The sequence below is a fragment of the Carettochelys insculpta genome, chromosome 1 (assembly GCF_033958435.1).
Source record: "Carettochelys insculpta isolate YL-2023 chromosome 1, ASM3395843v1, whole genome shotgun sequence".
In the NCBI taxonomy this organism is placed as follows: Eukaryota; Metazoa; Chordata; order Testudines; family Carettochelyidae; genus Carettochelys; species Carettochelys insculpta.
In genome coordinates, this window is record NC_134137.1 from 258,218,628 (window position 1) to 258,242,214 (window position 23,587).

General features: G+C 45.4%; 1 protein-coding gene and 1 long non-coding RNA gene across 3 annotated transcripts in view; one reads left to right on the forward strand and one right to left on the reverse strand.

Moving 5' to 3' along the window:
• Positions 1 to 23,174, forward strand: part of LOC142007185 (uncharacterized) — a 66,172-nt gene extending 42,998 nt beyond the window's left edge. Inside the window, exon 3 of the long non-coding RNA XR_012643902.1 lies at positions 23,059 to 23,174. This is a non-coding gene — a long non-coding RNA (uncharacterized LOC142007185). The remainder of the gene's footprint in view (positions 1 to 23,058) is intronic.
• The window catches only part of DERA (deoxyribose-phosphate aldolase), a 97,988-nt gene that overhangs the window by 64,986 nt on the left and 9,415 nt on the right, over positions 1 to 23,587 (reverse strand). For both annotated transcript variants that reach the window (XM_074983742.1, XM_074983743.1), the window contains exons 2-3: positions 7,887 to 7,984; positions 93 to 240 (exon numbers count right to left, since the gene is read on the reverse strand). In XM_074983742.1, coding sequence (XP_074839843.1) covers positions 93 to 240; positions 7,887 to 7,984 — 246 coding nt within the window. The remainder of the gene's footprint in view (positions 1 to 92; positions 241 to 7,886; positions 7,985 to 23,587) is intronic.

Here is a 23,587-nt window from a genome sequence, read left to right on the forward strand (position 1 = left end):
CATCAAGTTTATGTAAATAAAGCCTGTTGTTCTGACCCTAATCAATTTCATACAACCAAACCTTGCAAATAATACAATCAAAACCATCATACCTTTATCATGCATATTCATGGCTCTTAAGAGATCCTCTCTGATTGGATGCTTGGCTTTGTAACAAAGCCTGTGAATATTTGAAGGGGTGTCATCACCTGAAAGGGTAGTGAGGTCTATGCAGGTGACAGCTCTCAGTAGCCAAGCAGCCTTTATAGGAGGGAAAATCAGACAAAAAATTGATTATTTTTTTAAATGTGGCCCAGGTGATTTAGGAAACTAAGCCCACCTCAAAAGTGAGTGACTTAGGCACCTAAGCTTCACTGACAACCAATGGTGCTTTTGACAATTTTACCCAATGCCTAAAAATCAGCTAAAGTCAAAGGACCAAGTTTCCATTTATGGCACATGAATCAAAGTCAGAACAACAAGCAGGTTCCTAGCCCAATAAGCCTTATATCAGGGCAACCCACTGGAGGAAGAATGAAACCTTCACTTACCTGAATTGTTCACGTGACCCATAAAATGCTAAATCTGCCTCATGCAGAGTTAGTCTGCATAGAAAGCATGCATATTTTCAGCAGACATGTGAACTGTACGAAAAAGTCACCAGCATGCACACAAGTCAGGAATACACAGAAGTCCCTCCCATTACATTTTACAACAACCCTAATCTGTGCATGTGCATCAGCGTGATGCAGCTAATGGACACTTTGTCAGTCACTTCAGTGGAGCCAGGATTTCACCCCAGTATCTTGCACACATTTTAATATTTGGTTCCTAAACTCCACGTGCATCAGTTTTCCAGTACATAAAATGGGAATAACAACATTTACATATCATCTGTCGAAAAAACTGACGAACATTGCTACATCATTCCAGTATCTTTGGACAAAAGATGCTACAGAAATTCAAATAATTATTTTTAACTGTGATTTTTCTTTTTACTTCAAAAAGTTAGATTTTTACACCAAATAGGTTTTTTATAACCTGGTTTAAATTTAAACAAAACCTGTTTTCCAGAAAGAAGAGAATATTTAATCAGCTGCTAAGAAAGGGATTCTAGTCTCAACCCTCATGAAACGAGTTATGAAGTTGTGAAGACAGATGTAAGAAACTGCTTCCAAGAAATGGTGTGAACTTTGTTTGTAAAAATGTACAATTCTGTCACTATGTATATTTGGATATGGACTTGAGCCATTGGATGTGGAACATTACCTAAATCCAAACTTCTCCCAAAGTTCAGGGTGTTAAGAATCACATTCCAGCCCATCTCTATTTGTCAGACAGCACATGGATAGTCTGCTGCTATGTCTGTGCTTGGATAGATGAAAAAAAGTGTTTCTGATGTCCTTGGTGTTCTTTAGAGAAATGCAAAATCGCTTAACTAAAAAGTAATGTTACTACATAAATCAAGACCTGAAAGGTATCAGGAGCAACAATGCATCTGTCCAGCAGCCATGTTAAAGGGGACTTCAATGCCAGATTAAATCACCACCCCAAGTGATCATATCTATGCAGTCTAAGGAGGCGGTTCTTCATTCCATTGCACCTTACGTGGTAGTTCACAGCAAATCAGAATGCTCCTCATAGACTTTAAGGCCAGAAGGGATCATCCTGATCATCTAGTCTGACCACCTGCACATTGCAGACTACAGAACCTCACCGATTCATTCTAGTAACAGATCCCTAACCTCTGGCTGAGTTGCTGAGGTCCTCACATTATGACTGAGGACGGTGAGTAACCGTGTGAGGGGAAGCACAGACTTCTATTGCCTGATGGACTGACTTTTTTTTTTTTAAATCTTAGGACTTATCCCCAAGAGTGGTATGGCAAACTCCTCCAATTACTGCATTTACTTATGTTCACAGATGAAGACTGTTACCTGTTATAGGTGTTTGCCCAGGGGCCACATATTGACTAAAGCTTAATCTACGCAGCACATATATCTGGGACAAGGAAGGCTATGATATAAAGTTGTTAAGCATATTCAGTGCTCGTTACTGTTGTAACCCACCTCTGCACCGTGGATAATTTATATATGTGTTTTGTTTTTATCCTGTGTAATTTGGCAGTTAATTCATTGCAAACATTCGCTCAGTAAAACTCAAGACTCTCCTATCTAGTGGCTGATCCTCAGCTGTTGGCAATATTTGCTGCAAGCAACTGCATATCAGTTACATGTCACTGCAGGCAGTCTCACCATGCCATCTCCTTCATAAACTTATCAAGCTTGTCTAGCTAGGATTTTACTTTTTCTCTTTTCCTAGTGCTGCCCTTGGAAGGCTGTTTCAAAACTTCACTCTGATTATTAGAAACCTCCCTCTAATTTCAAATCTTAACTTGTTGATAGCCAGGACATACCATTTGTTTATGTCCACATTGGTGCTCAACTTAAATAGCTCCTCTCCCTCACTTTTATTTATTCTTCTGATGTGTTTACACAGACTAATCTTATCTCCCTTCAGCCTTCTTTTGGTTAGGTTAAACAAGTCAAGATCTTTGAGTCTCCTCTTATAAGTTGGGTTGCCCACTCCTCTAATCATCCTAGTTGTCCTTCTGTGCACCTGTTTCAGTTTGAAGTCATCTTTCTTAAACCTGGGAGCCGAGAACTGCACATAGATAAGGTCTCACCAATGCTTTATGTAATGGCAATAACACTTCCCTATCATTTTGGAAATACCTTACCTGGTATATCCTATGACTGTGTTAGCCTGTCTCCACAATCATATCAGATTAACAGCTCACAGTCATCTTGTGATCAACCAATACACTTCTTCCTCCTCTGTCTTTTACAACTGGTAAGTCCCCAGTTCATAGCAAAATTCTTGTTGTTACCCTATAGGTGCACTGTCTTGCATCTTGCACTATTACATTTCCTCCCATTTCTATTACTCCAGCTTTTAAAGTAATCCAGGTCTTCTTATATGATATTCCATTCTTCCTCTATATCGGCAATACCGCCCATCTTTGTGTGACCTTCAAATGTTATTAGCGCACTCCTCCTTTTCGTACCCAGGTCATTAATAAAAACATTAAATAAGATTGATCCCAATACTGATACATGAGAAACTCCATTACTATCCTCGCCCCAACATCGCAATTCACCTTTCACCAGGGCAATCTCCCCTCTAACCAACTCCTTATCCACCTTTCAATTCTCACATTAATCCCCATCTTCTTCGATTTTACTGATGAAGTCCCATGTGGAACTGTACCAAATATCACATTAAAATCCTAGTATATTAAAGCTACTGTATTTCCTTTGTCCAAAAAAGCTCAGTTATCTCCTCAAAGGAGATAAGGTTGGTCCAACATGATTTACCTTGCATAAAACCATAGTTTATTTTATCCCATTTGCCATTTACCTCTATGCCCGTAAATATTTTCTCTTTCAATATTTGTTCAAAGGTCTTGCACGTAACTGAGGTAGAGCTAGCAGGCCTGTAGTTTTCCTAGACCACTTTTTCCCCTTTAAAAATAGAAACTATATTAGCAATTATCTAGTCATACGGTACAACCCCCAAACTTACAGATTGATTCAAAAATTCTCACTATTGGGACTGCAATTTCATGTGCCAGTTCTTTTAACATTCTTGGATGGAGCTTATCTTGGCCTCCAGAATTAGTCCCGTTAAGTGGTTTGAGTTTGACTTCCCCCGTGGCTGTGGAAATTTCTACTTCGACATCTTGTTCCCATTAGCCACCCTGTCACTACCTGAGTTCTTTATTACCCTAATTAAAAATGGTGACAAAGTATTTGTTTAGATGTTGGGCCATGCCCAATGTAATGCTGTATGAAAAGAAAGATGACCATGTTTACACAAAGGTATCACCACTGATATAACTATCGACACTGATGCACAATTGTGATAAATCTTGTACAAAATACACAAATTTGAATTTAATTACTCTAGAGCAGGAGTTAGCAACCTTCCTGAGGTGAAGTGCCAAAATTTGACCTTTGGACCTCTATAGATGGTTAGAGTATCACTGATACTTTTTAAAATCACTAACAGTCCTACTTATAACGACTTCGTTAATAAATAAATGAAGATGCAGAGCTTTACTTGTTAGGTGGTGGTTGGTAGCATTAGCTTTTGTTAATTCGCAGGTGGCATTTCATTGAGCAAGCTCCCGACTGCATGGAGGAGAGATGGGGCTGAGTTCCTGTCTCGTGTGCCAATGAAAATCGGCTCACGTGCCACTCTTGGCACCCACGCCAGGGGTTGCTGACCCCTGCTCTAGAACAATTGCTTAGGTGCACACTTGAAGATATTAAGGCTGCAATATATGATAAAAAGCCTGACTCCACTTTAAAAGCAGCACACAGAGGATAAATACATAGAAATTACAGTTTGTAAGCGGTATAAATCCAAGGGGAAAGGAAATCTCTCTGCACCCCAATTTAAAAGAGATGAAAGGTTCAAGAGAAAAAAAAAAAAAAAAAAAAAAAAAAAAAAACTTATCCCAATTCTGTTAAACACACTCAAAAATCCAGAACATAAAACCTCTCAACCTAAGGGTAAAACAGGTAATCTGGAATCATGGTGGCCTTATAAAACCAAATTGCACAAACCTTAAAAATATTCCATAGTTTGCACTCACTAATCTTGCCTTGCTCATGCTGCTACCTTAAATACAGAGGCTAACCATGTAAGCACTAACACTGCCACCTTGAGTACAAATGCTGTCACTTAACCTCAAAGGAGGTGGAAAGGGAATGATCCCACGAATTATATTTGAATGGTAGCAAAGAATTATTAACAATGCAAAAAGTTAATAATGTTGGATGTGCAGCATGGTGTGATAAAGCATCTGATAGGACTATGGTTACAGAAATTCTTGTCAAAGCAGGAGATTTGTTGCCAAATAAGAGTTTGAATATTTTGATTCTCTGAGTTCTCTGTGAAAGTGCTTTTGGTCAAAATCCATCTTGAGAGGTAAAATTTTAAAGGTGATATTGTGGTTAATATTAGAGGTTTGCCACCAGGTGACATCTTGATTGGTAACAAAATCATAATTATGTTTAAGCAAGTTAATACCACAGCCAGATCACAGGTACTCTACCCGGTGTCAGCAGAGGGGTTGACAGCCACCACAGACCGTGAGGCAAGGTGGGAAGGGGCCCGGGCTCCGTGCCCCAAAAGGAGTGCAGCCGGGGGGGGAAAAGAGGTGGGGCCTACAGCGGGGAACCCTTTACCCCACCCAGACTGCAGTCCTGCCCCCCTCCCCCCCCCCCCAAAAAAAAAAAACTTCCCACTCAGCAACGTGGAATGGTCGAGCAATGTTGCTGTAGCTCTTCAAAGGGGCATGGAGCTTTGTCCAATGCTGCTGTCAAAGCAGTGGCAGCCAGCACACCGAGCCCCTTTGAAATGCTGGGCCCCGTGGCAACTGTCCCCTTGCCCCCTCCCCAGCATCAGCAGGTCTGGGGGCAGTGAGGAAAACTGTGTGCAGGCATAGAATGCATTCCAGATTATACCAGACAAGCATCTGCCCCATGTCGCAAAAGTGATTCTGGTCTTAAATGAATCCCAGAAAGAATTTGTTTCTCCTCAGACTGGTGCCCCAACAGAAGGAGGAAGTGAAGGGGAGGTTTTTTCTTATATGAAAAATGGGTTACTGTTTAGGAAGGCTCAGTCATGGAAAAAGATGCTTGCTTGTGAAATTTATGAGCAGACAATTGTGCCTGAGAAGCCCAAGACAGAATTGCTCCAATTAGCTCAAGAAACGCCATTGTCTGCTGGGAGAAGCAATGTCCCCGCTGAAAAGGCTGATCCCAGTTGCTAACCACAGCAGTTTTTCAGCTGAGCATAGCTCCACTGATCTGGCTCTTGAGAGCACCAGGAAAGGTGGTTTTGAGAAGGTTTCAGAAGGGGACAATGGGAAAAGAATTTTGGGGAACTATAAACAGCCTTGTAGCAAGCTGGCTTTGCCACATGGGTATTCCTATGATGAGTCTTTAAAGGAAAATGCACAGGAAAGAGGGGCTGATGCAGCACCTGTCCACAAAGAAAGAGAGCTTGTGTCTCAGATCCAGAGGTTAGGCTGGGTAACTGATTTTTCACAGAGAGCAGCCATATACAAGCAAGCTCTCAGGAGCACAAAGGGTGGTGGTAGGCAGATTCTCACCCCTAGATTCTTTGACTATGTCCTGTAATACAAGCACACCTGATTCCATGTGGATGCACAAAGGAGGGTAAAGGAGTCATCTGGGTTACGTTTGTGGCCAGCAGCAGCCTGGAGGTATTAGTTGCCTTTAACACTGCATGGGCAAGAAGAGAGAAGCTGCTTTTAGCCACAGGGGAGCCGGGGGAGGTGGGAAGGAAGAGATGGTCTCTGGCAAAACACGAGTCAGGTCATCCCTACCCCCCAGCCCCTTTGGCTCCTATCCCTTCCCTTCCACAAAGTGCCAAAAAGCTGCTGCTTCCCATGTTCCATTCTGAACCCTGACAGACATCTATGTGCCCCCTACGTGCTGCCTTAAGAAGGCCCAGCACCAAGTACCAGGAAAGGTGGGTCCCTCCTAGGGCCCAGCCAGGCATGGAGAGTGGAGAGCACTGGGTAAAAAGGGTTGGGTCATGGGGGCAATGTGGGGGCAGAGGGAGCTGTGAAGTATCAAGTGCCTCCCCACACACTGGGGAGCCTCACAGAGCCCAGGGTAGGCTGGGGAATTAGTGGGGTGCCTGGAGCTGGCAGCAGAGGTCAGGCTTGCCCCCGCGCTCCCTGGTGGCCGGAAGCAGAGTGACCTGAACCCTGCTCACTATGCTCCCCTAGCTCCCAGTCACATCGCTGGGGAGAGGGAGCTGGTATGATGGGGTGGAACTGCCCTCGCACTCCCTGGCAGAGGGAAGTGGAATCACACAGCTGGGAGCTGGGGGAGCAGAGCAAGCTGGGGCTGGAGCTGGGTCGCTCCACTCCCTGCTGCTCTCGATGGGTGGGGGAAGGGGCGATTCCTAGTCACCCAGGCTGAGTCACTCAGGGGAAGGAGCTCAGGGAAGGGATAGAATGGGGGTGCGCAGAACAGGGACGAGAAGAGTGGGGAGGGAGCAAACCAGGGGAAGGGGATGGGGAAAGAAGTGGAGTGGAAGCCTGGTGGAGGCAGGAAGAGATGGGGCCTGGGGAAGGGCTGGGGGATGCTCCCAGGCCCCGCACTGTCCTCAGGATGGCCCTCCCCCTGGCCTGGAATGGTGTGGGGAGGAGTCATATAGGGAGACATAAAATAAGGTGGTAAATAAAATGGTAAATTAAAACAACTCCAGCTACGCAGTATATCTTTTAAACGGGGGGGGATCAGTCAACTTGATGCTAATTTGGATCCTTGTAATGCATAGTTCTCACTGATTGTCATTGAACTTGCCTGAACATGAGTAGTTTTACCAGATGCCCTATATTCACCATAGGAAATATGGTCACCCTAGTTGTACATAACAATTGGTTAAGCATACCTTTGGGATTGTTAAGCAAAAAAACAGTTAGGTAGGTCAAACATGACAGGGACCACAATCATATCTTACAACTTGGAAATTAAAAAATGAAACTTTGTAGGGAGAGCTGTTGAAGAAACAGAATAAATAGGCTAGTATAGTAATATACAATTCAATCCACTCATGAATAAACATGCCTGAAATTCATTTGTAGTTTTGCCTCTCGTGAATTATCAGGTTTTTAACTTCTCTCAATAAATGTGTCACTTTAGTCCAACACATCATCATCAAACACAAATTATTAAAATATGATATGGACAACCACAATCTTTTAAGTTTACAGGCGTCTTGAATGAAATGCAATACTACAGCCTAGAAAATGACTGCTTTAAATACAGAGAAACAGAATGCTTAAGAAGAGCCCATACTTGCCAATCCTTTTTCACAGTTCTTCGTGACTGAATTTGTTCTGCATGCCTTAAAACTGCAGGTTGGTTCACTTGCACTCTTGAGATTGAGCCAAGGTCTAGGAAAAAGACTCATATTAATTTTTGTATATTTTTAAATATAATTTAAATGCATTTTAAAAGAAAAGGTTCTTATAATTCAAGCTCTCAGAAGGTACCTTTGGACATCTGTGCCCCTTTAAGGATTTAACAGCCTTTCACCAATCCAAAATATGAAAAACCCCTTAGCACGACACCTTGTCAACACTTAATCAGTGGAAGGGTGCGTGAATCAGATGTTTCCCCTTAAAACTTCTTAGTTAATTTAATGGTGATGAAGAATAGCAGATTGCTAGTCCTGGACTCTGAAACCTTCTGTGCCTATAAGAAATAGGGCACAAAAAATGGCAGTTCAGCTTCATCACGCTGCCCATCATTGTGCTCCTCTGACACAGCTTAACCCTCAAGGGGCAAGGTCATGCTCATTCAATTTTCGGCTAATCTGCTCAGGCTGCCGGTTATTAACAACTGCTATATGGACACTTGTCTTCTAGGATCTGGACACTTGCCATCATGTTTCACCAAAGCTACTACCCAGTGCCTGTAAGAAGAAAGGAGTTTGGGTCAATACTGTCCTAGTACCTAGAGATCAGGCCCTGTATTTACCTAGTTTCCAAAATCACCCATTCTTTGAGAAACAATGACTCTCCCAAAACCTATGTGATGCTGTGTACCCCCTCAGAGGTGCTAAGTACTCTCGGCCATTAAGGAAACTGAAGGCAGAACACTCAAAAGTGGGCACAGATTTGAATGTTGGTTGCTGGGCATCCTCGAACTGCAAGTGAAGACACCAGGAGCTACAGAGTTAAGCCGGAGCCACACACCTGGGCGGGACAGTGAGCTGGAGCCACACATGCCGGGGCTTGAACTAGGGCTACACAGGGCCAAGGGGGTCGAGCCATGGCTGGGGGGAAGGGGATTTTGAGCTGTGCTTAACTCATGCTCCTACGAGTTAAACACAACTCAAAATCGCGCATTTCGAGGAATTACTGTACAGAACAAAGGCAAGAAACCAAGGCCTGGTCTATGCTAAGAAGTTAGGTCAGCTCAACTGTGTTGTGAAAAAATCTCTCTCCCTGAGTGATGTCGTTAAGACAACCCAATCGCTGGTATAGACAACACTAGATTAGTAAAGTTAGATCTACACAGCTGTCATTTCAAAATAACTATCCTAGCATCTACATGATGCAACTGCTATTTCAAAATCTATTTGATATCACGGTTGAGTTATTTTGAAATTGGTAACCCTCATTCCACAAGGAATAGCGCCTACTTCAAAATAGCTATTTCGAATAGCTGCTGTTAAGATAAGAAATAACCCCTACTCCAAAATAGACTCCCTGTCTGCGTCTACACATACACAATCATCCGGAAGAGCACTGGCTACTTCTGGAAGATCTGTGGAGTGTCTGCACATTAAAAGGCGCTCTTCTGGGAGGAATCCGGAAGAACGTGCCACTTCTTCTGGATTCCTAACTCCGCTCCCAAATGAGGAAGAGTGCTGTCTTCCAGAAGAAAGCCTGTGTACACGCTCGCAGATTGCTGCTTTCAGAGGAAGCCACTCCAGCCAGCCTCAGCGGGGTGCCCTGGTCTCTGGCTCTGGCAGCTTTTAAAGCTGCAAGGACCCAAAAACCCAACGGCAAGAAGCTTAGACTGTGGAGGCAGGCAGCAGGAGAAGGGCTGAAGCTGCCACATCTCAGGCACCCATGCAGCGACCAATAACAGCCCAATGGCTAGCAGGCAGCTCCCCCTGCACCCTTCAGGGCACCCCAGAGAGCCAAGCACTGAAAAGGAGGGCCCTATCCTGGACAGAGACAGAGCTCCAGGATCTCCTGGGGCTCTGGCAAGATGAGGAGGTGCTCAGGGACACCGCGGGGCACCACAGAAATGCCCCAACCACCATTGACACAGGTGCCAGAGCCCCCTGCCGCACTGCAGGGGGAGGCCAGTGCCTTCCCCGACCAGGCTGGAGATGACGACAAGCCCAGTGCCCAGGTTGAGGTACCCTCAGAGGATGAATCCTCTGAAGGATCCCTCATCATTAACCTGCCCTCGGCATCCAGCAGCCAGGCCACCAACAGCTGAGCCTCGCCTGACCTTTACAAGGTCACTCCAGGTAAGCATGTGCCACAGTGAATCCCCTGGTGGGGGCACACTCAGGCCCCCATGTGATGGCCCCCCACTGATATCCTGCCCTGGAGTGCACCCTGGGGCTGTGGGCACACCCACAGGTCACACCTCACACACATGCACACCCCCCCACGGAGAGCCCCGCCACCTGCAAGTGTGCGGTGGGGGAACCCTGGGTACACGGCTGTGCCCAGCCCACCCACTCCTCAAGCAAGGACTTCTCCTTGCCTGACCACACCCCCATTCGCCCGCTAGCCTGTTCCTGGGGGTGAGGGTCCTCCACAGGTGGCAGCACTCTCAAGGCGACGGGCCACCTGGCCCAGCGTGCTGGGACCTTGGGCCACCATTCTCGGGTGCATCCCCCGGGACATAACCGTCCCTTTAGTCCAGCCTGCGGGGCAGGAGGAATGGCACCTGGGGCGTGGCTCTGGTTCTTACCCCCCACCCTGCTGCCATGTCTTACAGCAGCTCCATCAGAAAAACAGGAGAGCCAGAGGAGGAGCCCAAGGCCTGCCAGCCCGTTCCAGGCTGGGGGGCCTGCGAGTCCTGCAGCCAGGCTGGGAACAGCACTGGCACCAGCACCAGCAGCCCGGCAAGCACGTGCACAAAGGGCCCACAGGCAGGGCCGTGGTGAGGAGGCTGCAGCCTACACAGCCACCCTCCACCACCAAAATACATTGGCTGAAAGGTGACTCGGCCTTGATGAGGCAGAACTCAACTGGTGCTGGGACACGTGGGGGAAGGTGGTGGGGATGGTCCACACTGTGTGTGAGGCCCGTGTGAAGCTGCCCCCATCTGCCTCTGCCCCATCCCCATAGCTGCTCCTGAGGCCCTGGAGGCGGCCTCTTTCCCTTGAGCCTTGCCGCCCCTGCCCTCAGGAGCCTGGGGACTTGGCTCATGGCCATGGAGAGCCCCCCACCCCATGAACCCTCCCCCCCTGGCACCTCCTGCCAAGGCTGTCAGGGGACTCCCATCAGTACTGCACCGTGCTCCCAGCCCTGTCAGTGCCCCCACAGGGACTGCACACCCAGGGCAGGAGAGGCAACCGCGCATGCCAGGGCTCATGGCCCTCCACCCCATCCCTTGATTAGGGCTCCTCCCTTCCCTTCCCTTCCCTTCCCTTCCCTGTCCCCGCCCACGCTGGTAAGCCTCCCCTTTCTGGCCACACCCCATAAATCACGCATAAATAGTTCACAACCATTAATTTCAAACCAACGTATATTTTCATTCTATTCCATTTTTTTTTTTAAAACAAGCTGTTGATGCAAGTTATGTTTCAATATTTGAATATTTTTCAACCTCACTCCCATATCCCTGTTTATTAAGGGGGGTGCTGGGAGTGGAGGGGGACCTGTGGAGGGGGCTAGGGTGAGGGTTAGTGTTCCCCACAGGCCAAGGCCTCCTGGAGACCCTCACGGATGTGGATCCCACCACAGTAGAGCTGCCGGTCGGGGGCTGCAGCAGGCTGCTTGTACCCCTGGGCAGCCTTGGCCATCCAGCCCTGGAGGAGGTTCTCCTCATGCACCTCAATGAGGTTGTGCAGGGCACAGGAGGCAGCCATGAGCTGCAGGACATTCTCCACCCCCTACATGAAGGTGCATGAGGAGGCATCTGAATCTCGCCTTCCAGGGGCCAAAAGTACACCCTATGGGATCCCGCACCATGTAAGTCACGCATTGAACAGCTCCTGTGAGGGTGCAAGGTATCCCGTGTGTGGCCACGTAAGCCACGGCTGCAGGGGATAAGCCGGATTGGCCAACAGGCAGAGCAGCATGGCGAGGTCGCTGATGGTGTGGTCCCGCTGGGCAAGACATGTGTTCACCTCCATTCACTGGAACAGGGCAGAATTTTGGAAAACACGGGCATCATGTGCCTCGCCCAGACGGCCCACAAAGATATCAGTGAAATGGCCCCGAGAGTCCACCACTGCCTGGAGCATTACTGAGTGGTACCCCTTGCAGCTCAGGTATCGTCCAGCGCTGTGGTCTGGGGCCCTGAGGGGGATATGTATCCCATCTGTCACCCCGAAGTACTGGGGGAACCTGAGCTTGGCAAAGCCCTCGATGACCGTGTCTAGGTCCCCCCACGTGCACGAGCCTCCGCACCAGCACATTGCCGATGGCTCTCACGACCTGCAGGGAACAGAGAACAAGCACGCTCATGGGTGTGCACAGGAGTGCCCCGGGCCCCTCCCCAGCCCACCCCTCCCTTCCTACACCCCCACCCCTAGCGAAATGCCCCTCTGGCAGCAGGTCTATGTATTGGGGGGGCATCAGGGTTCCCCATGGCTAGGCCTCCCTGTCCCCACCACCAGTCCAAGCCCTCCCGCCCAGGCCCCCGAAGTCCCCATTATCCAACAGCCCCCTCCACACTCCCTGCACTGGGCTGGGGCTCGGCGTGTGGCTTACCTGGAGTATGATGGCCCCAAGAGCAGACCTGCCCACCCTGAATTGCTGTCTGATGGACCGGTAGCTGTCCAGGGTGGCCAGGTTCCAGATTGCAATGGCCATGCAGTTCTCAACAGACAGGGCTGACAGCATCCTTGTGTCCTGCCATCGAAGGATTGGAGCAAGCCAGCTGCACATCTCCAGAAAGGTCTCCCTCTTTATCTGGAGATTCTGTGGCCAGCGTGCGTCATCCCACTCGGTGCTGGTGGCAGGGGTCCAGACGCTCGGGATGACCTGTGGGGGGGACCCTGCAGGAGTTGTGGAGGGTCAGGACCCTCTGGCCTGGGTCTGCATTGCCACAGGAGGCCAACGAGGGTGGCCAGGAGAATGGCCAGCATCCTGGTCAAGGCAACCCTGTGGAGCTGCAGCTGCTTCGGGTACATGCCTACCAGTTCACAAGGTCAGGAGCAGGAACCAGGTGAGCCTTGCTGTGAGCAGCAGGGCAGGCGTCAGCAGCTTGTGCAGGGAGGAGCTGTTGGGAAGGGGCCCTTTAACACACCACGTGGCTGGTGGCCCCAGCAGAGGTCTCTCACCATGCAACCCTGTCTGCAGCATTTCCTGCCCTGTTCTTCCAGAAGAGCGTCCGTGCATGTATAGATGCAATCTTTTGAAATAACAGGCAGCTCCTTCAGAAGACATTTAATGGGTGAACGTGATCTTCTGGAGGAGGATCCTCCGGAAGAGTGATGAATGTGCATGTGTAGATGAAGCCCCTGTGTGTAGATGCTGTATTTTGAAATAGTTAAGTGAGTAGCAGCATCATTTCAAAAAAGGTATTTCGGAATGGTTATTCTGGAATAGCTTATTTTGAAATAGGGCTGCTGTGCAGACATATCCTAAAAGAATTCTTCCCTCAATCTAGAAACCGCCTCTTGGGGAAGTGGATTACCTAAACTGATAGGAGAACCCCTCCTCCCAGTGTAGGACGTGTCTATGTTGAAGCTATAGCAGGGCAGCTGCAGCAGTGCCCTGTAGCGTTTTAACTGTGTTTATCAGCAAAGTAACTGGAGACATCTTTACAGAGCTAATAACAAGCAAAATTTTAACATCTCATCATGCCAACATTTTCTTACTACCATGTATTTATTTACAGATAATTAAACAAGTAACAAAAGCCTAGAGAAAACACTGGCTGCAAGAAGAGATATCAAAATAAACCAAGTGTGTCAGATACAGTTTTAGAGAACAAATGATCATTTACAAATTTGTAATGTTTCCATCAAGTCTGTAGCAGCATTCACTATATATATCCACTCATGCTTTAAAATCAGAGAGGAAGAAATTTATGTAATTGCTAACATATTTCATAGCAGAAGAACTTCAAGGCTATTACATTGGCTAAGTCAAAACCCTGCACATTCTGTCTCAAAGGAACAGCACTGTGGCCTTGGCATGCATCTCAGAAGCCATCTGAAAAGTACCGTAGCTATATGTTCTGAAAACCTGGGGTTGGGGATAGAATTTTTAGCCCTTTAAAGCTTTTGACAATTTATGCCACTGAAAGGCCTTTGAACATTCACATGTGAACCATTTGACTATACGGTATGCAACCTTGAGGGCTTGGACACACAAGCTCTTACTTCAGTATAGCTTAAGTCTCTCAGGGGCGTGGAAAAGTCTCCCACCGCCAAACCCCTGCAACGGTGTGGACTGCTCTATGTCAACAGAAGCTCTCTCACCAATTGGAGCATCAGCAGAAAAAACAGTGGGTGCTCAACATGCACCAGCCACAGTTGTTTGGCAGTCCCCTCCTGCCCCCCACCCCCAAGTCAACTTGTTGCGTTACATCTCCAACTAGGTGACCAGGGTGCTACCAAACTGCTCTTTGGTGGCTGGAGGAGGGACTTGGAGAGAGAGTGAAGCTCAGTGACTGGGTGGAAACCTCAGTAAAGGGGCAGAGCAGGGATGGGAAGAGGCAGAGTGAGGCCAGAGCCTATGGGGACAGGATAGAATGGAGACGGGGCCTTGCAGCACAACACAAGTGAAGCACTGCTGAGGAAAAGGAAAACTCAGTGTGTATGGACAGAAGCGCTCTCTGCAATAGCAGCACTGCAGCCATGCAGCCACATCAGGCCAGCTGTGCCACTGCAGCAGCTCTAGTGTAGACTAGTACTTATAAAGACCTCTGCATCCTATAGCTAAACTGATGCTGAGACTCTCCAATGATCATTGTATCTGGCCTCTCAGAAGCCACTGTATACAATGTTTGACTAGGTCTACAGAGGGGGATTAAAATATAGATCTGTATCAGGCTTGCAATTCTCCTCCTATGTGCACAATGCACAGGCAGAATCATTAGACCTTGTTGCAATTTATCAAGACACCCGATAACTTTAGTATCCACTGGGGGCAGCTTGACTTTTCAATCCCTTTGGAAGATTTGATTAATTATTTTAGAACTTCAGTGCCTTATTTGAAATGCTTTACCTCTTCTCTAATAAGACCAACTCTCAACAGTTAGTCTGGCACTGGATAGTAAAAGGTGACAGGTTCCTCTGTTCATAATGGCCTGATTTTTTCCAGACAAACTCACAATTTTAAAGGCTATGAAAGACAATTGGTTGATATGCCAGAAAATAAGCTTTCTATCACTTCTTCACGGAGCTAAAAAGTCTGTCATAGCATACTACTGCTTGCACAGCATATAGAAAGTATGCAGAAGACAAAGAATTTAAATGTTAAATCCAGTTAGTTATAAAATAGATAATTCTTTGCTTTTGTGCTATCATGTGACATATTCTAAAACTGACCGAGTGTGAGTCTACACAGCCAAGCCTGTGCACGTTAGCCTACGAGCCCATCCACACTACCCTGGAAGATTGAACCACCCAGGGTTGACATTCTGGGGTTCAATGTCATGTATCTACTCTGGATGTGTGAAATTGAGCCTTCGGGGGCTACAGTCGACCACGACACTCCTCGTGAGATGCAAGGAGTAAGAGAGGTCGAAGGGAGAAACTCTCCTGTCGACCTTCACCTTAATAGACAGGCCAGTAAGCTGATTGCAGATACGTCAATTTTAGCTATGCAATTGACATAGCTAGAATTGCGTATCTGCCGTCGACTCTCTTGGTCTAGTGTAAACATAGCCTACCTAAATTACACAATAGCAGTGGAGACAGTGCAGCATGGACTTCAAAATGGGCTAATGCACAAAGCATGTATCCAGGTGCCCGCACTCTTTGGTCTTCATTGCCGTTGTTATCTGCACTTGCTGGATTCAAGTCAATTAGCCTGCACACAGCATTTGCTGTTCAGACAAACTCTTCAGGGAGAGGAAGAGGCAAGATGCAACTTCCCCATGAAAAAGTTATTCCAATTTTTATCCACTGTGCAGTCTTGCACAGCTTCTTCTGATGCACCTGATACTGGGGACTCTTGTGGATATGATATTGTTCTAAATGATCTAATCTGGTTATGGCAGTTCATATGGTCCTAGTTAACCTGTTGGTCAAGGCTCCTGAGGACCACTGGATAACTTTCTCTGGGAAGGAAAATCATAGACATATATTTGAGGAAGTAATAAGCATGTTAATGGATATATTTGGTTTGAACAAAAGACACAACCGAGTCTGACATACAAGAGATGAGCTGGGCGGGGGAGGGGGGAAAAACATCTATCCCATTCACAGATGCACCCATTAACTCAGCTCACATGTTCACCTTCCTCATTCACTACCCCCTTAAAAAGTCATCTGCTCAATATTAATTATAATTAGTATGACAGCACCAAAAAGCATTCTGAGTGCTTACTGACACAAACCACACAAAAAACCTAAATATTTTTCATATTACAGTGCTGATCAGAACAATGCCTAAACACCTTTAAAATCTGGACCAAAATACCAGCCAAGACTTTACAATCTAACATGAGACATGATGCAAAGTGTGAAGGTAAAAAAAAAAAAATTAAGGGCTGTGGTGTGGAATGACAAAGGTTATGGTAATAAGCAAGAGCAGATGGGGACTCCTATGCAGCACAGATCCTCTCTTCAAGCCTACATCTCTATTAATTAAGAAGGTGCTGAGGAACAGAAAACAAATATGTATCAGCATAATCATTTCTAAATAGATTTTCAAAGTTTGCCATGTGGGATCTCACCAGATCTTTATTCAGAAAAAAAAAAAAAAAAAATCAGTCTCAGTCAGAGATTTTGTCTATTAAAATTCAGAACATAACCATTATTTTAAACAGAACTGTTTGCCTTGGATTTTTTTCCCCCTGCTTTATGATTTAAAGAGTCTGGCTAGGGAAAACTATATTTAATTAGGCTCATTAACCTTGCAGTGTGAACACTTTTTTTTTTAAATAAGTCATCTGCTAGTCATCTGCATAGTCATGTGGCTTCAGGGATAAAAGTAATTAAAACAGCTACACTACAGCTAATTAGCCAATATTCTGTAATCACTCTCTTAAAGTTTACTTTTTCCTCCAAAGACATCTGAAAACCTTCAAAACTGTAGTTAAAGTTTTAAACAGGAAAATCATTCCCTTTTGAATAGTCAGCACAAATCCAATAGTACTAAGCTATTCCATTAGTGAAAAATAAATAAAAAAGCTACTTCAACATATAATCTTATAAACATTCAAGCCACATAACTCACTCTTTTCAATGCAAATTTACTCCTGACCAGGCGCTGGACTTTTATTTAATCCCTTTGAACAGCTAAATTGAATGCTTGAAAATAAACTTTAAAGAAACGAGAAAGTGTTTGCATTTTTAGTGGTAGAAGGGAGAAATTCCACCAAGTGTAGTCTAAATCCAGCTTCCCCCACTCATTTAAACAGGCCTGATGAGGTCCACAAGAACTACAGATAGCAGCAGCAGCTCAAGGATCAAATTTCATAAAGGATGTGTAAAATAGGTTAGTATGTAAATTGGCTTTTGAGGTTTGGGGGCTTTTTGAGTTAGAAGCTATAATCATATATTACCTTCTCGGTATCAACCAAATGAGGAAGAGTTCTGTTACTATTTGCCCTATAACTTTGGGGACCTTTATGCTGTGGTCCAGTTCCCTACTATTTGGGCAGTATGAAACCCACATCCCCTCTAATCCCAGGTTTCCCCAAACACCTCTTCCCTGAGTTCTTAATTACAAAACATTTAGCCCATTGCTCTTTGGTTCATCATCCCTGAAGGCATGCAGCCAGCCCCTCAGTTACTAGCTCACTTTGACACACATGCACCTAGGCTAAAGTTACACTATGCTTTCTATTTCCAGACATATTTGTATCCCAAAACAGAAACCCCAACGCCAAACACTGCACTCAAAATAGCAGGGCGATTTCAAGAACAGTATTGCGCTCCCAGTAACTCGTGACATAGAGAGTTAGCAGGAAGTTCGAAATAAGCACTTATTTCGAACCCCAGTGTAGGGGTTCAAAATAAGATGTTTTGAAATAACTTATGCAATTTGTACAACACAAACTGCATAACTTATTACGAACTAAGGTCATAGTTTGCACAAAATGAACTTCTCATTTAATATTAAGAACAAAGGTTCAAGGATGAAATAGTAAAGGAAAGCAAAATGTATGCAAGGTATACAGTAAAAAGATCTAACGTTTCTTGTTAGATATTATTCTCCTTCCAAGTGAGGAATTACCTATTGCTAAAGCCCTTCAAATCTGTGGCTATTCACAGGTATCTGTATCTGGAGATGTGGATGCAGCTATCTACAGCTCATTTTTGCTGATAGAGATGCAGATACAATTTTTGCATCTGTCAGGACTCTACTGCTTTAAGAAAGCTTCACAGGACAATCCCCATTTATATGAGAATCCTTGAGACTGTCCCCATGTTCCAGATATTCTTCAGTTCAAACCCCTTCATTTCTCCTTCACTCACTACAGATATTTAAAGTAGGGACAACTTCCATTTTTAATTCCTAAAGACTCATCATCACCATCAATAACCATGGGCTCAGCGCCCATTGGCATCTGATGCCTCTCTCACTATTTCCTTCCATCTTTCCTTGTCCAGTGCAGAGTGGCTTAGTTTCTGGAGACTAGTTCCGCACCAATCTACTATATCATCTATCCATTCTCTGCGGGGTCTGCCTCTCCTATTCGAGCCATCCATTATTATGCCGAATACTAGGCTCTTGATTTTTCGTTCATCATTCATTCTGCAAATATGTCCAAATAGTTGCAGCTTCCGTTTTATAACCTTCTGCAGCAGGTTCTACTTCGGCTGTATCTTCCTATATAATTCCTCATTGGTGACCTTCTGCATCCATCTTATTCTCAGAATCTCTCTGTAACAACTCCTTTCGAACATCAATATTCTTCTTTTCAAATCTTTTGTTATCATCCATGTCTTACATCCGTAAAACATGCTGCTGAATACACATGTTTTCAAGATGCCCAGCTTTGTTCTTAAGCTAATTGCTTTGCTTTTCCAGATCTTATCCGTTGCCTTCAAACTCGCTCTTGCTTTTGCTCTTTTAAATCGCTATTTCCTTCTTACAGTCTAAGTCATACGTTATGGTGCTCCCCAGATATGTGAACTTCTTTACATTTTCTAGTTCAATACTGTCAACACTGATCTTTCTTCCTATTTCCTTATCTCCAAATACCATTGTTTTTGTTTTTATCCATGTTCATAATCAGTCCATACCGCTTCCCTTCTTTGTTTAACACCCGCACTGTTTTTGCTAGCTTCTTCGTATCTTCCTCAATGATAACTATATCATCCATGAACCTCAAGTTATTAATTATTTTCCCATGCACAGATATCCCTTCTACCTCTTCCTTGATCTTGTCCATTGCTCTCTCCAGATGTGCAATGAAGATACTTGGTGATATTGGATCTCCTTGTGTCATACCTTTACTTGTTTTAAACCAAACTTCCCACATCCCCACATGTTCTCATCACTGCCTCTGCATTATCATTGATATCCTTCAACAGCTGTATCAGTCTGCTATCCACTCCGTATGACTCCAACACCACCCAAGTCACTTTCTGATCTATACTGTCAAATGCCTTTTGAAAATAGACGAAGCGAGGGTATACGTTTTTGTTCTTTTATCAAGCTTTCTCCACTATCAGTCTTAGTGCCAATATCTGCTGTATGGCACTGCTATCTTTTCTGAATCCCGCTTGCTCATCTGCTACATGTTCTTCTATCTGCGATCTTAATCTCTCAGTCAGTATCATCATCAGCACCTTACCTAGATGACTCATTAGGGCAATCGTTCTGTAGTTCTTGCATTCCAATGTACTTCCTTTCTTGGGTATTGTCACTAGCGCAGATCTCGTCCATTCCTTAGGCGCCTTCCCTTCCTTCCATGCTATATTACATAGTCGGTGTATTTCCTGAATCACGCTTTCTCCACCATATTTGATCATCTCTCCCGTGATCTTATCATTTCCAGGGCTCTTGTTGTTCTTTAGTCGTTTCACTGCTTTTTCCACTTCCTCCTTCGAAATATCAGTCTCGCTCTCGATGCTCAGGGGAGATATCTCTTTCAATTCTTCAATCAATCTCTCTGAGACACTCAGGTCCAACTGTGCTTTGTATAGACTGGTGCAATATCTCGTCCATCGCTGCACAATCTTCTCCCTGTTCATGAGTACTTCTTCGTTCTCATCTTTGATCACCACCTGCTTCGGCTGCCATTTCCTATTAATATTCCTAATTGTCTTATACACCTCTCTGATCTTACCTCTGGATATCTTCACATTGCTCTTCTAACCATTTCTCCTTATCCTTTCTGGCTGCTTTCCTTACCTCATTGCATTTCATCCTATATTGCTGTTCTGCCATCTCAGAAACATCTCTTCGCATCTTCAACACTCTCTTCTCTTGAAACAACTGCAGTGTCTTCTGGGTAATCCACTTCTTATTGATCTTTTCTTCCTCTGGAACAGTCTGCTCAATTGCCTCTTCTATAGCAATGGCTATCCCTGCGACTCTGTTATCTAGGTCTTTCTCTGTGGCGATATTCTTAATCTTCGCTTCAAGCTCTGCTCCGTATGCATTCCCTGTTTCTTCCTCACATAGCCTCGCCACATCTCTTCTTTTCTTAAACGGTGTCTTACATTTTCATTTCCGTTTTATCTTGAAGTAGGCAATCACTAGACTGTGGTCTGAGTCTATATCCACTCCTTGGAAAGTTTGGCACTGCTGTACTGATGTTATCTTCTTCTTATCAAAATCATATCTATCATGTTCTTGGACTTCCTGTCATTTCATCGCCATGTCCACTTCCTACAGTCCTTTTGTTGGAATCTCGTGTTGCAAATCACCATCTCATGCTCTCTGGCAAACTCTAGCAGTTTCTCACCTCATTTGTTTCTTTCTCCATATCCAAACCTTCCCATGATTCTCTCCCAACCTTCATATCTGTTCCAATCTCCTCCAATGAGCAACACACCTGTCTTCGGTGTCTCCTCCACCGTCTTTGTCAAGTCTTTATAGAACAGCTCAATCTCTTCCTCCGTACTGTCCAACGTGGGTGCATACACCTGAATGACTGAGATGTTGAACAGTTCTGCTTCAAATTGCACGACCATCATTCTTGCACTCACCAGTTTGTATCCTAATAATGCTCTTCCAGCTGTTTTGCTAAGAAGGAATCCAACTCCTGCTTCATGGTTCGTTTTGTTTCCTGACCACATGACTTTGCAACCACATCTCTCTCCTGATCCCGTCCAACACATCTTGCCAGCCCAAGTATATAACATCAGTATCTCTCCATCTCCTTCCAAAACAGCTCTAGTTTTCCAGTTGCCCACAGTGTTTGGACGTTCCATGTTCCAATGGATAGCATGCATGTTAGCTGTAATTTTCTTTTGGTAGCCAACTTATCAACCCAACCCCGATTGCTCAATTAGTATCGCGGACCTTGTTTATCCAGGCGACATCTGAGCCGCCATCTTTTAACATTTAGTTGTACTGGCATCAGATTTCATTCGTATTGTTGTTTGTCAGTACATCAACACACATCTGACCAACCCTCCTTCTTCATCCAGGCTTGGGACTGGCATGGAACTCTCAGTGGCTTCATGGAGGAGTTTCCCAAAGACTGGGGTCTTCTTTTCAATTTCAAGGTGCTCCATTTGCTTTGATCGTTCTTATTGTTTTTTTTTCCTGGCCTGCACCAGGGCTGAGTACACAAAGCCAGTCTGACTTGGTTGGGGAAGTAGCTCCTCTATGCTTGGTTGCCTCACTGTCCTGTTGTGAGATGAGACGGTGCTGAAGTTCCTGTTGTGAGATGAGATGATGCTGAAGTTGCATCACAATTTTTATTTGATATTACATACACACTTCAAAACCACTGTTAAAACTGCTCTAACTTTTTTGGGTTTTTCAACTCACCAGACAGACCATTTTTAAATGAACACACTAGTTAAAAATTGTCCACCAACTCAACTCAACATTTTACAAATATTTTCCTTCTTTAATCTAGGCGAGGAGAGCAATGTAGGTAGAGAAGCAACCCTGGGAAGCAGGGAGTCGCCGGTGCCCCCAGTGCACAGGGAAGCATGAATTGCACACATGTAAAGAATTAGATCAGGAAACAGAGATGGGTGACTAAATAAAATGACATGTGCAAATGACAAAGTTGCAAAGTTAAGCACCTAAAAGTTAGGAAATGCCAAAATTAAGGCTGACCTGTTCTTAACCCCCTTTCTCTCTACCCCCAGCTCCTTTCCTATCCTCTCTCAGATTCCTGCCCTATCCCCAAACACCCAACCCTCAATCTTATCTCCCCACCATTTTCCCATTCCTTCCACCTCCGCATTGCAGTTAGGCCAGGGCTCAGCAACCTGTGGCTCCAGAGCCTTATGTGGCTCTTTGAGGGGTCATTTGTGGCTCTGAGAGATGACACCACTGACTACAGAAGTGGCTCTGGAGGCTGCCACCAATGCCACTTAAACAAAAAACTAAATTCAGTTGCACGACGTTGTTTAATCAACAGCAGGAGAAGCCACTCAGCCGTCAGCCGTGGCAGGGCAGGGAGTCCAGAAGTGAAAGCTGGCTGGGCACAGAGCCATCCCACGTGGGCAGAAGTCTAAGCCACTGAAAAGCTGTGGGGAGGGGCAGCCGAGCCTGCCCCTGCTGGAGCTGTGCAGCCACAGCAAGCAGGAGGAAATGGTGGTGGGGAGCAGTGGGGGGAGGCACTGGCTGTGGTAGAACTGTGTGCTCAGGTTAGTTAAGACCGGAGTGGGAAGGGGTCAGAGGAGTTAAGCCTAGGACTGGGGGAGGTTTGTAGCTCAGAGGGGTTAATCCTGGTGACGGTGGTGGGTTTGCAGCATGGTGGGGGGGAGGCCTGGGGATAGGGGAGAATTTGGGAGCTGAGGCAGATAAAGCCTGGAGATGGGGGTGACAACTTTCTAACTGACACAAATCATTACTTGTGCACTGTTCTTAAAATAGGGGTGATAAAAAGCATGGTTTGACATTATTTATTAAGAATTGTCTTGTATTCATGTGCACTGCAGCTCCTGAAGTATTAATTTTGCAACTGAATTTGACAAAAATGGCTCTTCTCGCAATTTTGGTTGCAGACCCCTGAGTTAGGCTGCAATCCCCTGCTCTACCAAGATGCCTTGATGCCAACAGAGAGAGCATAAGAGACTGTATTGCTCATGTCAAGATCTCAAAAATCATTAGCTGAACCTCAAAAGCCATGATGTTTGACCCAAATGTCATGATTAAAAAAAAGATACTGTTTTAGTTGTCTGCTCTTTGACTTTTGAACTCCTCCTACACATCACCAGTGTGTACCTGACAATGAGTGGTGCCCACCCTCCCAACTGTGATGGCTAAGGTGACTGTGGCCTTTTCTTCAGGATCTCACACACCTACCTCTGCCAGGAATTAATCCCATCCCTCAGTGCATCCCCTCACCCCTCAATTCAGCCCCCCATCCACAGCAACCTCCATGATCAATTTGGCAGCCCTTATCCTAATCAGTTTAGCCCCCTCAGGCAATCTTAATTAGAAGTGCTACAAGCCCACCTCATAATAATAAATTATAGCATATCGATTTTCACTGTGGTTAACATTTCAAGCCAGTTTTCACAGTGCTGTGCG